A 13,426-nucleotide genomic window follows, 5' to 3' on the forward strand; every position below is an offset into this window, starting at 1 on the left:
AACCTTGAATGTAACACACAGAAAGGATACTCTTATACTGTAAACCTTGTACTGAAACACTGTAGCGATATAACGCTGCTTAACCTTGTTAATACTAAAGCTGTTTGAGCGATCGAGACGCTCCTATTACCCACTGCAATGTAATGAACACACGATACCGTGCTAAGGTTCAAACACCTTTACTAACAAGCTTTTAAGTTATATCGAAAAAGGTAAAACAGTTCACAAGTCATACACTACAAACTACCATATCATTCTAACAGAATATCTAGACAAAAATATACAATAACTTTACAATCTTATACTATAACAGAGAGAGAGATAATATGGCCAATACAAGCAAAGAGCGAGATGATTACAGAGAATTACTTACACACACTGGGAACGATCGCTGCGCTAGTCCTGGTACCAGCTCCAAGTTAGTCAATATGAAAACCGTTTGTGGAGTGAGAGAGACTGCTGTCCAGGCTGGCTGATCTTATATACACTGCATACAGTATACTACAAAGGGACCTATAATCTCATTGTTCATTGGACACAGGAATGTCTCCTCGCATCATAATAAAAGGTCATAGGTTAGTTTGAACAGGTGGGCTGTGACTATATCAAACTGCTCAGGTGGGAGGGAATCTGAAGATTCCCGCCGCATGGGTAATGAATCGCAAATATAGTAAACGTCCAGAAAATACTAATGGCCATATCTATACGCAGGAGCGATTAATCTTTACCTAACCAGCACCGGATTGTTTCTAATAAAATGTTCTTTAGTTAGGTACCAGACACAGCTGCTCAAACCCTGTCTGACCCTTCGTACCATACAAAGAGGAATTCCCCTGTCCAGCGACCATTTACATTAAACAAACTTACAGTCATTATTAAGGGGAACATTATCTATAAAACATACTATTTGGTGTTATTATTTAACGATTGAGTCGCCTGCTAGACGCACACAAACTCTACCGTAAATGCACATACCACGCGCTCGAGCGCATGGCCGAGGCGCCATCACGCGGCTGCGAGTATCCGTACGCACGGGAGAGAATGTGCACGTGCAGCAGGCACGCACATGAGGTGAATATATGGCAACATGCAGCGTGATATTTTTCTGACTTTGACACTCTGTCCGGGCACAGATTCTAACTGACATCTGGAGGAGGGGCATAGAGGGAGGAGCCAGTGCACACCAGTAGTACTAAATCTTTATTAGAGTGCCCAGTCTCCTGCGGAGCCCGTCTATTCCCCATGGTCCTTACGGAGTGCCCAGCATTCACTAGGACGTTAGAGTAAAAAATAAAAAATCATAACATGACCCTTCCGCGCTCCTTTACTGTCTCCACACATGCTCCCATACAGTGAAAGGCTCTTAGCACTCTGATTTGAGGATAGCTGCAGCCATCCACCAATCAGCATGCTGGCAGCCATTCACGGTTGATAGTGTAGGAGCTTCCGCAGTATAGCATATATATATATATTGATTCACGTTTTTCGCATTTATTAAGATATTTACTGTTAATCACAAAATGAGTTGATATGTCCTTAAGAAAAATGTGCAGAGCTGGTCAGAATACTATATTTGCTGAATAATCTTGTTTTAAGGCATGACTTGTACAAGACAAATGCAACATTAAATGTATTGGAAATGTATCCAGGACGGACAAAGCAACACCAGATATATCCAAGGCTAATTGAGAAGAATAAAGAAAGAAATCTTTTGAGTTTATGTCCAAAAGACTGATAAACGAAATAATAACCATTTTCAAGGCTGTCCTAGTTGCCACTTCTAACATTGTATGACAATCGATGTATTCAAGACATACATGGTGTATTCTGATTGGCTAAAATGTATTGGCAAGCATAAACCCTTTGTGTTCAATCTATAAATAATTAAGCCATGACGGCCCTCAAGCGGGTCACTTATGATTTGCTTCGATTACGCATAAATTTGTGTCATCTTATCATTCATTGACCTCCAACCGGTTGCTAAAGGAGAACAGCATTCTGACTGATGACTGAAGAGAGTTCATAATCCGACCTGAATAGATTAATATACCCTATCATTTGGGAGCATCGTCCGGGGTATTCCAGCATCTCCTCCACTGGCAATAAATCCTCTGATCTTTCAGGAACCGCTGATAACAAAAAAAACCGGTAAGTGAGATTTATTGTGTAGATTTCTACCTGCTCACTTGAACTCAGCGCTTCCTGTGTAAATCAAGGGGAGAGTCCAGTCGGGAAGGTCAGAGGATATCTTAAAGAGCCCAGCGTCAGTCAGAAGAATTTTTTTTTTAAGGTACCATACATGTATGTTATATTGTTGAATTGTGTTATATTGTTGAATTATGTTATATTGTTGAATTGTGAGTAAATAATTTCAGATAATTTGTCACAAGTGCACAGGGGGAATTAATCAAGTATGCAGAAAACTTTTAAATTGTGCAAGTACTAATGCATGTTTATTAAGAAAATAGAGCCATTTTATAAAGGTGGCGCATGGTCAAGATATGTTCTAATGCTGATAACCAGTTTGAATTGATAAATAACCAAAGAGGTATATGCAAATCTTGTACCTGTGTTGTTGTGTTAAGAAAATACAAAGGGTCTGTAGCACCAAGATTGCTGGCAATTACAAGCACTGCAGTCTCATTTGGTTATGTGGAAAATGATGATGAATTTTATTGTACAAAAGGGTGTCATTTTAAAAAGAGAATTGTTGGAACATTACATTAAGAATGATTGATTTAACATCATAACCTATTGGCCTAGGAACCACATAATTCCAGGTCTAAGACCCATGTGCCGTGCAGTCTCAAACAGCTGCCGTGCACGCAGATAACAGATATAGGATTTACTGTCATCTTTGTTTTTGTATCCTTGCACTGTTATATGTACTCTGTCAATATGCTTTTGAAAAGGTGGGGGGGAGTCGGGTTGTCTGCTGAATAATGAAACTAGATTCTCCTACACACACTGATAGGTATTTCTCACATCCAAGCATTCCCGGTGTTAGCTGTTACTTTCTGAAGAGAAACAAGCATTAAACTACAACAGGGATACTGATACAAGCAGGAGTCCATATAGGCAGGGGGATAGACCCTTGGAGTAACTTAACAATAATATTAGGGACGCATCTCAGTGATCCAGAAGAAATAATCTATTATGCAGGTCTCACTTGGGGAGCAGTACTAACAAATTCTCCACCAACACAGGGAGGAAGGGGCAACACTACAACCCCAGTCATTTGTCCACAGACGGATTGAAGAAGCTCTTTTAGAGATTCTTTAACAGGAGATTTTAATTCCCTCATAAGGAGTTATTAAAATACCACATCAGGATGGGTTCAAACCCGTGGATATTGTTAATAACAAGGAGGGAAGCAAAGCTTTAAAAGGAGATTTTAAGTCCCTCATAAGGAGTTACTAAAATACCACATCAGGAGGGGTTCCGCGCACGTTCACCCAGGCATGGGAGCGCGGTCTGTAAAGATGTCAGGGCCCGACAAACCCGTGGATATTGTTAGTAACAGGGAGGGGAGGAAAGCTTTGAAAGGAATAAGTAAAATTTTTAAAAGAGCAGGTTTTCCGTCAGAAGGGACACCAGACTTAGAGAAATGGGAAAAATTTGCCTCCTGTAACAAGAGTTGGATAATTAAGCATAATTGTAGAGATCAAGCATCCATCTGGATCACTGTAGCACAAGAAAGAGAAAATTAAAAAATAAGAAAAGCCAAAGAAAAGAATGCCATACCGAAGGTAACAGTTCACGTTGTCCAGGAACAAAGCAAGTGGAAAAACAGAAGCCCAACACAAGGGGCCACCGAAAGAAATTCAAAAGAAGGAACCAAGCAAGATAACAGAAAATGTTATTTCTGCAAGCGAGAAGGACATTTTAAAAAGAATTGCAAGAAATACAAAGAATGGTGTGAAAACCAGCAAGAAAAACCTACAGCATGAAGAAGTGGCTTCCCGAGGTACCTCCCTGCCAAAACACCATCTGAACAAGAAAATGATCAAGTGACCCTTGTACTGCCAACAGGTCACCAATATCAATGCATTATAGATTCGGGAGCAAGCCGAACAATTTTAAAGCAGCAAGAGGTACCAAGTGAAATAATGACCACTGAGACCTAGTCCAGCAACAGCACCTCCACACTATACCCCACCCATATACCCAGACATGCATGCACACCCAGGTACCCCTAGTATGACCAGAATTGAATCATCTGCAAGCTCACTAACAGTGAAATTGAAAAGAGAAGAACAGGAAAATAGAACAACGTTTGAAAGTGGAAAGATGTACATGACAAGACTTAAGAGATGGTGTCATGCACAGACACTCAGGGCACCAGCAGCCCCAGACTTGAAACAGGAGAAGACTGAGTCCATCAGAACTTACTATGATAAAGTCACTATACGACACACAAGATGATAGAATATGAAAGTGTGCAACTCCTGTGTCGGCAACAGTGTACTCAGTCACCACTGGCAGTTCGATAAAAGTGACTTTACCCACAGGAGACCCAAGGGTTTCAAGAGCTGTTTTTATGCACAACCAGATTCCTCTGCGTTTACTTACAGATCAAGCCATTGCAACGAATGGATTGGGAGGTTAAGCCCTACCCTTGCAAGAAAGCAAAGATGTAACCTGAAATACAAGCTGCTATACAAGACTATCTCTCACAGGAAAAGTAAGACAAAGAGGAACAACAACTCCCAGCATAAACATCATTATGTTAAACACCAGCCTGGGTGGACTTGGACTAAGAAAATGACATGCCAGCAGCAGTGAGAAAGAATATGCAAGTAAAGAAAGAACAAAGTATGAAGAATAATGAATGAATCATAAAGAGAGGTGATTGGAAAAAAAAATGAAAAGTTGAGAAACAATATGAAAGTTGCATGAAAGTTTGGAGACTAAAGGAAGTCTGCTTTAAGAAGGACAAAGAAAGACATCTGACAAGTGGTCAGTACTACCTGGCAAGATTACAGAGATAATGCCATGATTTAAAGCAACAGAAGCTCCGGGGTTTAAAGCAAATAATAAGGAACAAGACAGAAAAAGTTCCAGAAGACAAATGAATGATGCTTCTTCTGCCAATATGAAGTACAAGCTTCTTTAGGTACTCCCCAGTGAACATAATGTCTCCAGAGGAAACAGCAGAAGGTATGATTACAGTCACCTTGCCCACTGGAGAAATACGTCTGTGCCTAATGAATACTGGAGCCAGCACACGCAGAAGACAGCAGAGGGAGATACCACAAGAACTGGTGATATCAGAAATTCTTAAAGGGACAGGAGATGAGAGAAATGCAGTCACCAATACCAGCCCAATTCTTGACCTTGGAGTACATGTCCAGTGACTTTGCTGAAGCACAATGTACTAAAGCTTATCCAAGGAGAATACAGTACACACCAGCAGAAGTTTAACTTTCCAGCAACTTATCAAAGGAAAGAACAAAAAGCCATTTAGAAGCAAGTTAAAACAGAAGTTCAGTATTGGCTCATTCCCGCAGTACCAGTTGTAGAAGAAAGGAAGCAATACTACTGGACCGGAATAGCCCTGTGGAGGGGCTATATCACCAAGTGATATATCCACAAAACACACAGCTAAATACAGGATGTGAATGAACTGCTGATTGCCACCACTACTAAAAGTGCACCAAGAAGGGGCAGTGTCCTTAGTGAAGTTTCTGAAAGACCAAGACTGCAGAGCCTCAGAAGGAGAAATTGCAGCTAGTCAAGCAAGAGTTAATCTTCCTAGGACACTCAAGGTACCAGACATCTAACAAAAGTGAAAAGGAAAAGATTCAGACTGCAAGCTAAGATGCCAACTAGTGTCAAGCAAGTCAGATGATCATTCCTGGGCCTAGTAGGACACTACAGAACACGGATACCTCTAGCACCAGTCTACATGCAAGCATTGTATGACAACACTGAAAGGGAGGAAGGTCCGCATCCTACATACAGCAACAGATGAATTAGGCTATTGAACAGTTGGAAACAGCAGTTGCCTCATCTCAAGCCCTAGAACTACCTGACTATTAAAGAAGGAGGCCATACATAGAAGTCCTTATGCAAAATCATGGACTGAGGTGAAGACCAGTGGCCTACAACTTAAGCAAGCTTGACAGCGGTAATCAAAGAGCACCTACCGGCACCAGAGCAGTGATAGCAGCAACAGCCCTAGAAGAGTATAAGAGCACAGACACAGTGATGAATCAGAAGTCCTAGAAGAGGACAAGAGCACAGGCATAGTGCTGAATCATGAACTTATCATCCAGGGTCCACATGCAGGTACAGAGAAGCTTCAACAAGCAAGAACCAAACACCTGTCAGTGGCAAGGCTGACCATGTATGAAGTAGCACTGCCAAAATGTGACAAGTAACCATCAGAAGATGTATTACCCTCAACGCAGCAACCCTTTTCCAACATTAATCAATAAAGGTGTTGAATCTCAAGATTCAAAAGGAGGGAAAATCAGATTATCTACTGATGAATGGGAAAGCCAGAAGTTTCTAATATTCACTCACGAAGGTAAACAATATGGTGGGACACAATTACCCCAAGGGGGAGCCACTAGTCCATCAGATTTCTCAGAGGCAATGGCATTAATCCTGCAGAAATGGAGACCACACTTTACAGACACCCAGTTAGTTCAATATGTCGATGATCTGCTTATTGCTGCACAGACAGAAGAGAAGTGCAAAAAGGAAACAGTATCACTACTCATCTTTTTGGCAGAAGAAGATTGCAGAGTGTCAAAAGACAAGCTTCAGCTAGTACAGAAAAAAGTTGTCTTCTTAGGACACTGCATATCTCAAGAAACAAGGCATCTTACTGATAAAAGAACAAAGGCAATAACTCAAGCAAAAACCCCAAGAACATTAAAAAGGAGGCGTCAGCAGAAAACAGGGACACCATTGAAGAAGCAGTAAGACAACTAAAGCAAACCATAATAACAGCCCCAGCATTGGGATTGCTTGATCATCCACTGTGTATACAAGTACCTCACGCTGTAACAAGAATATTAAGTCAAGCAAAAACTAAGCATCTTTCTGCAGCCAGACTTACCAAATATGAAGTAGCACTGTTCAGCGCCTCCCATGTCACCATCACAAGATGCACTGTACTAAACCCAGCCACACTCCTTCCCATCAACGATTCAAAAGAGGGGAGGACAGGGGAAGATGGTAATGATGGTGAATCGTCAGATGAAGAGGAAATTGCAGCTACAGACGCAGAGAATACAACACAATCATCTCCACACGATTGCTTAGCCCTCATGGAATTAGAGACTTTACCTCTCCCTAATGTCCAAGATACACCATTGGACAATCCAGACATGAACCTGTTCGTCGATGGATCAAGATATTATGATAATGGATCCCCAAAGACAGGATATGCAGTAACAACTGAAACTGAAGTCATAGACTCTGGAGCATTGCTACCAAGTATGTCAGCACAAGAAGCAGAACTCATAGCAATGACCAAAGCCTGCATACATGCTGAAAACATGACAGCTAACATCTAGTCCCAAGATTACGCTGTTATATGGAAAAGTAGGGACTTCAAAAGTGCAAACGGAAAACCCATCAAACATGCCAGTTTGATTATGGAACTCTTCAGAGCATTGGAACTACCTAAAAGAATTGGAATAATCAAGGTACAAGCACATACTAAGAGCCAAACCATGGAAGCTAAAGGAAATGCATTTGCAGATGCAGAAGCCAAGAGAATTGCCTTACAATCAAAAGAACTTGAGCAAGTCTTAGTAGCTCAAGACGTGAAGCAAATGCCTAGTGAACAGGAGCTGATCAAAATTCAACAACAAGCATCACAAGGAGAAAAGGAGAAATGGAGACGATTGGGGGCAGAAGAAGATGAACATGGACTTTGGAAGTCAAGAGAATTGAAGTACTGTCTACCAGCAGCTCTATTTCCACCTATGTTACAAGTAGCTCATGGACAAGTGCACCATTCAAAGGAAGCCATGGTGAATAGAGTACAAGAGCATTGGATAGCTCCAGGCTTCAATAAAGCTGCAACAAACTTTGTAGCAGGATGCTGGATCTGTGGAATCAGCAATCCAGGACAAAGAACCAAGACACCTCTAGGAACTATACCCAAAGCCTCTTACCCATTTGAAAGACTACAAATTGACTATATACAGTGGCGACGAAGAAGTCCATATGAATATGTACTAGTAGCAACGGACATGTTTAGTCACTGGGCCGAAGCCTGGCCAGTAAGCAAAGCCACAGCAAAAACCACTGCAAAGAAACTGATAGCAGAAGTAGTATGTAGATTTGGGATACCTGAGGTTATAGAATCAGATAGAGGTACACATTTCACGGGAGAAGTCATGCAGCATATAATGAAAGATTTGGGGGTACAGCAGGCCTTCCATGTGCCTTACCAGCCCCAGGCGAGTGGGAGGGGGGACATCTGAACTTTGACCTTAAACTAAAACTACAGAAAATGATGACATCTTCATAGAAGTGGCACCACAAATAGTCTGTATGATTACATATGACAAACAGATCAGTCAGCTATATCAGTTACCAAACCCTTTTTCAGGATGCCTGTTTAATGTAACTCATTTAATATGGAAAAATCAGACTATTATTTTCTATAAGGATCAAACTGACTACCTAGATCAGGCTTTTAAGCCATTAACTCTTCCCCCCCATAACATAACTGTAAGCATACAAGATATCATTAACATAATCAACAATACAGAAAAATTGGAAGAGCATCTAAGGGAAGTTAATTACTCTACAAGACATGCGCAGATGCAAACAATAGTAGAAGCTGGGGAATTGAAACACATGGCCACACAGTTAAAGAATAATTTACAGCATCACTGGTGGGATATTTTCACAGGAAAATCCCCATCAGCTACAGGATTAATGAAAACTGTCCTACACCCACTACTGGCAATAGTCATAGTATTGATAGGACTGGTTGCTTGGAATTGTTATTTTTCCTGCAGGTTCAGTAAACATGTGAACAAGATGAACGCAATCAGAAATGCCCAAGAGGTTCTTCTGTAGAATAGGTAGAAAAAGTGGAATCAAAAAGAGGGGAAATGATAGTGTAGGAGCTTCCGCAGTATAGCATATATATATATATTGATTCACGTTTTTCGCATTTATTAAGATATTTACTGTTAATCACAAAATGAGTTGATATGTCCTTAAGAAAAATGTGCAGAGCTGGTCAGAATACTATATTTGCTGAATAATCTTGTTTTAAGGCATGACTTGTACAAGACAAATGCAACATTAAATGTATTGGAAATGTATCCAGGACGGACAAAGCAACACCAGATATATCCAAGGCTAATTGAGAAGAATAAAGAAAGAAATCTTTTGAGTTTATGTCCGAAAGACTGATAAACGAAATAATAACCATTTTCAAGGCTGTCCTAGTTGCCACTTCTAACATTGTATGACAATCGATGTATTCAAGACATACATGGTGTATTCTGATTGGCTAAAATGTATTGGCAAGCATAAACCCTTTGTGTTCAAGCTATAAATAATAAAGCCATGACGGCCCTCAAGCGGGTCACTTATGATTTGCTTCGATTACGCATAAATTTGTGTCATCTTATCATTCATTGACCTCCAACCGGTTGCTAAAGGAGAACAGCATTCTGACTGATGACTGAAGAGAGTTCATAATCCGACCTGAATAGATTTATTACCCTATCACGGTCTTGCTACAGGCTGGGAGGTAGGTAGATAATCACTCTCAATAATCTTCAAGATCAGACACTAAGTCTATTGATTACCTTAAGTTTTATATTTACTTATGTTTACCAAACCTGGATTATTAAATTAATTACTTCATCAGCAATCTCCTGCCCATTTTGGGCCTGATTCTAAGACACATGCAATGCCAATGTTCACAGAGTTGAGCGATTTTACTGCATGCATAGCCAGATTAGGAAGGGGTGCAGGGGATACTTTCCCTCCGGAACCCCCCATGTCAGGTGCCCCCTCCCCCCGGCTGGGCGGAAGAACCCTGAAATCACTAGCTCTCCCTTTTTTGCAGCAACAGAACCAGGTAGCCAGAATGCAAGCAGAACAGTATGCAGTGCTGGCAGAGACCCAAGAGTATCAGGTTTCATAAGATACTGACGGAGCCTCCTGATCAGAAGAGAGATAGGAGTGGGGAGAGAACTGTACGTGACCTAGGAGTCCCAGCTTCTCTTCCTCCCCACCTGGGTGTCTGGGTCCTGTGTAACCTATTATCTAATGAGAGCATTTGGGTGTAGAGACACACACACACACACACACACACACACACACACACACACACACACACACACACACACACACACAGAGTCCTCCTGAGTCCTGTCCCAGTGTGTAAGTAGTACAAAGGCTGCTGCTGTTCTTGCATGTGACAATATACATTTTAGATTTTATTTTTCTATGTATTTTAAGGTTAAGTTGTATTTGTTCCACTACATGAACGTTTTATATAGTTGTCTCTCAATTCGTTGGAGCTATAAACAGTACCCAGGCATTATTAAACTATTAGTTTAAATCTAATATACACCATTGGTTTAAATTTAATATACACAATCCATACCTCCCAACATGACCCACTGTCTGTTTACAATCTTCTGACATTTGCAAACATTGGGAGATTCTGATCTGGACCTGTTACCGACAGAGCAGGCTGCTGCACATGAGTGTTACCTCTTCCGGATCTTGTTTGCTGCTCATTTGGACACCAAAAATGAGCTTCTGGAACAAGTAGTCCTCTTTTGTGTAGCTGCTGTCCCAGCGAACTATCACAGTCTCTCCAGCACTATGTTCAATAGTAACGTTTACAGGAGTTTTTGGCTTAACTGTATAAATCAGTAAAAATACATAATGTCATGACCTCAAGTTGGAAAGTAGCAAGATTTATACATTACACAGGGCTGCCATCAGAAATTGTGGTGCCTGGGACTGACAAAATGGGCAGGGTTCCCCCCCGGCAAGGGAAAGGCAGGATGCAGAGGTGGACTGTGGACTGGCAATATGTGGGTAATGTAGGGGATGCATTCTTAGGCAGAGAGGCAGTGGAAAAAGAGATATGTAGGTCTATTTACTAAGCCTTGTGTGGCGATAAAATTGATGGAGTTAAAGTACCAGCCAATCAGCTCCTTTCTGCCATGTCACAGGCTGGGTTTGAAAAATGACAGTTATGAGCTGATTGTATCTTCACACAATGTTTAGTAAATAGACCCCGTAGCGGGCACTTCCTAGGCAAGGAGAAGACGTAGGGTAGTGATTGGAGATGGGGGTCGGGTGAGTGTCTGGGGATAGGTGTCCCTGTGTGGGACGGGATGCAAGCGCAGAGCAGTGCAGCATGAAGCCCAGAGTGGAAGGAAGAGTGAGAGGCAATGCACAGAAAAGACTGGAAAAGGGGAAGAAACAGGAAAAGGTTAATAGATGAGAGAGGGTGACAGTGTTGAAAAGAAGTAGGAAAGAGAAGAGCTAAATGCAGGCAGCACGCACCAGTACAGTAATGTTTATAGCCCTTTTAGTGGGCGGGTTTTGCTTGTGTTAGCTTTTAAAAAAGCTTTTAGTAAAAACCAGGAAGCTTTCCTTAACTTACCCTATCATGCTGCAAGCATAGGTGAGGCTGCAGCTGTGTGAGCTCTCCACCCCAAGTACTCACATTCTGGCAGCGCTTCTCCCATGTACAGTAGATGTGGGCAGCTGACAGGGCACACACACGGCGCCGGCTATCTCATGTCATTCTTTAGTGAAAGTCCGGTGACCAGGAGCCCGTGGCTCCTGATTAGCTGCCGGACCGCAATCTCCTATTGGCTCATGGCTGGAGCCACATTCGAAAATGTCACTGACCCTGTCTCTGCGTTGCGGCTTCTGCCTGCAGATGTGCTAGATAATTCATGCCACTGCCACCCGAGCCCCCTTTTTGGCAAAGCCCGGGACTCAATACCTGGCAGTACTCCCTTGATGGCGACCCTGACTTTACAGTATGAAGGCAAAATAATAGATAGACATGCAGATAGATTTTCGGCAAAAAAAGGCACTCGACGCTTGAAGCTTCTCACACAACCTGGCATGCCAAGAGGGATTGTTTGATGTGACCGCAGCGAAGATGTATGAGGACATATCTGTGAGCACTACAGATCACTCTGGCTGTGCACCAGTGTGACTGACTAGTCTGCCAAGCATTGTTTTAATACTTGCAGTAGGGTTTAAAGAGTGACCGTGGCGCCCTATTACACCGATATCAGCAGCACCCCCTTTAACCAGTGGTATTCCCTAATACCAGAAAGACTTAGAACATGCAAAAGAGATTTATACCGGAATTTGAGTTACGAGCACTTCCGGTCATCAACTTATGTTTTGGTTTTAATGTATTGTTTCTCGATTGTATCTAATAGTCAGTTGATGGCCTAGTAAATGTAATTGTTTTAAAAGGATTCATTTTATGTTTTGATGTAAATTCGACTAGGAATTTAATTTAACCCTCGACCCGGAAGTGATTAAGATACAGAGCTTAAATAGCCCTACAGTCACACTTCTACCTCACTGCCTTGATGAAGGGAACCATCCTGAAACGCGTCGGCAGCAGGAGATAGGAGTGTGATCCAAACCATAAAGGAACCAGGCTGACCAGACGGAAGCGTGACTTGGACCAAGGAGATAGGTTCCGGAGCCTATTACTCCACAGTTACATCTAAAGGCCCATATTGCGCTGATTTCTGGTAATCCTCTACCTTGACTACTGCTATAATTGATGAGTCACGGTACTGATTGAAGGATTTCCTGTACGTTTTATCATGTTTTTATATGTTTGCGACTAAAGTCTTTGTTTAAATTAAACTTTGCCTGAATATATTACACTATATTCCATTTATATTTTCTCTTTACATGTAATCCATTTGATATACATCGGCAATTTAACGAGTGATACAATAAGAGAAGTACTGTATCTTTTGATTTATCTATGTGTCTTTACACCAGTGCACCCTTTCAGACCTCTTTTACATTGTTTTAATACTCTCAGTAGACTAGCAGAGCAAGATATTTATGAGTTTTACCTTTTTTTGGTGGCAGCACAGTTAAGTTTTGAATAGGTGTCCCATGCAGCTGTACCTGAATGTTGTACTCGTCCGAGGCAACAAAGAATTCAGCTTTAATGTAACAGATACACTCATTAGGTGATCTGGAATCGGCAAGCTGCATGTTCTCTGGGATACAGTAAGAGAGTCTGAAATACAGCAGAAAGTAATTAATTTTGTTGTGCAATGTGGACTCTCCTACAGACTTACAGTATATTCTAGAGATGAGCGGGTCCGAGTTTTACTCAGTTTTACTTGGATTTACTCGGTTCTCAAAACGGCATCTTATTGGCTATTCAAAACACGAGACATCCGTGAGTCAATAAGAA

At 41.5% G+C, this 13,426-nt stretch overlaps 1 protein-coding gene across 1 annotated transcript in view; it reads right to left on the reverse strand.

The window, feature by feature from the left end:
* IL4R (interleukin 4 receptor) overlaps positions 1-13,426 on the reverse strand; it is a 378,782-nt gene that overhangs the window by 56,445 nt on the left and 308,911 nt on the right. The window contains exons 4-5 of the mRNA XM_063934581.1: positions 13,077-13,246; positions 10,711-10,862 (exon numbers count right to left, since the gene is read on the reverse strand). Of these exons, the coding sequence (XP_063790651.1) occupies positions 10,711-10,862; positions 13,077-13,246 (322 nt within the window). The remainder of the gene's footprint in view (positions 1-10,710; positions 10,863-13,076; positions 13,247-13,426) is intronic.

Source organism: Pseudophryne corroboree, chromosome 7, assembly GCF_028390025.1.
Source record: "Pseudophryne corroboree isolate aPseCor3 chromosome 7, aPseCor3.hap2, whole genome shotgun sequence".
NCBI lineage: Eukaryota > Metazoa > Chordata > Amphibia > Anura > Myobatrachidae > Pseudophryne > Pseudophryne corroboree.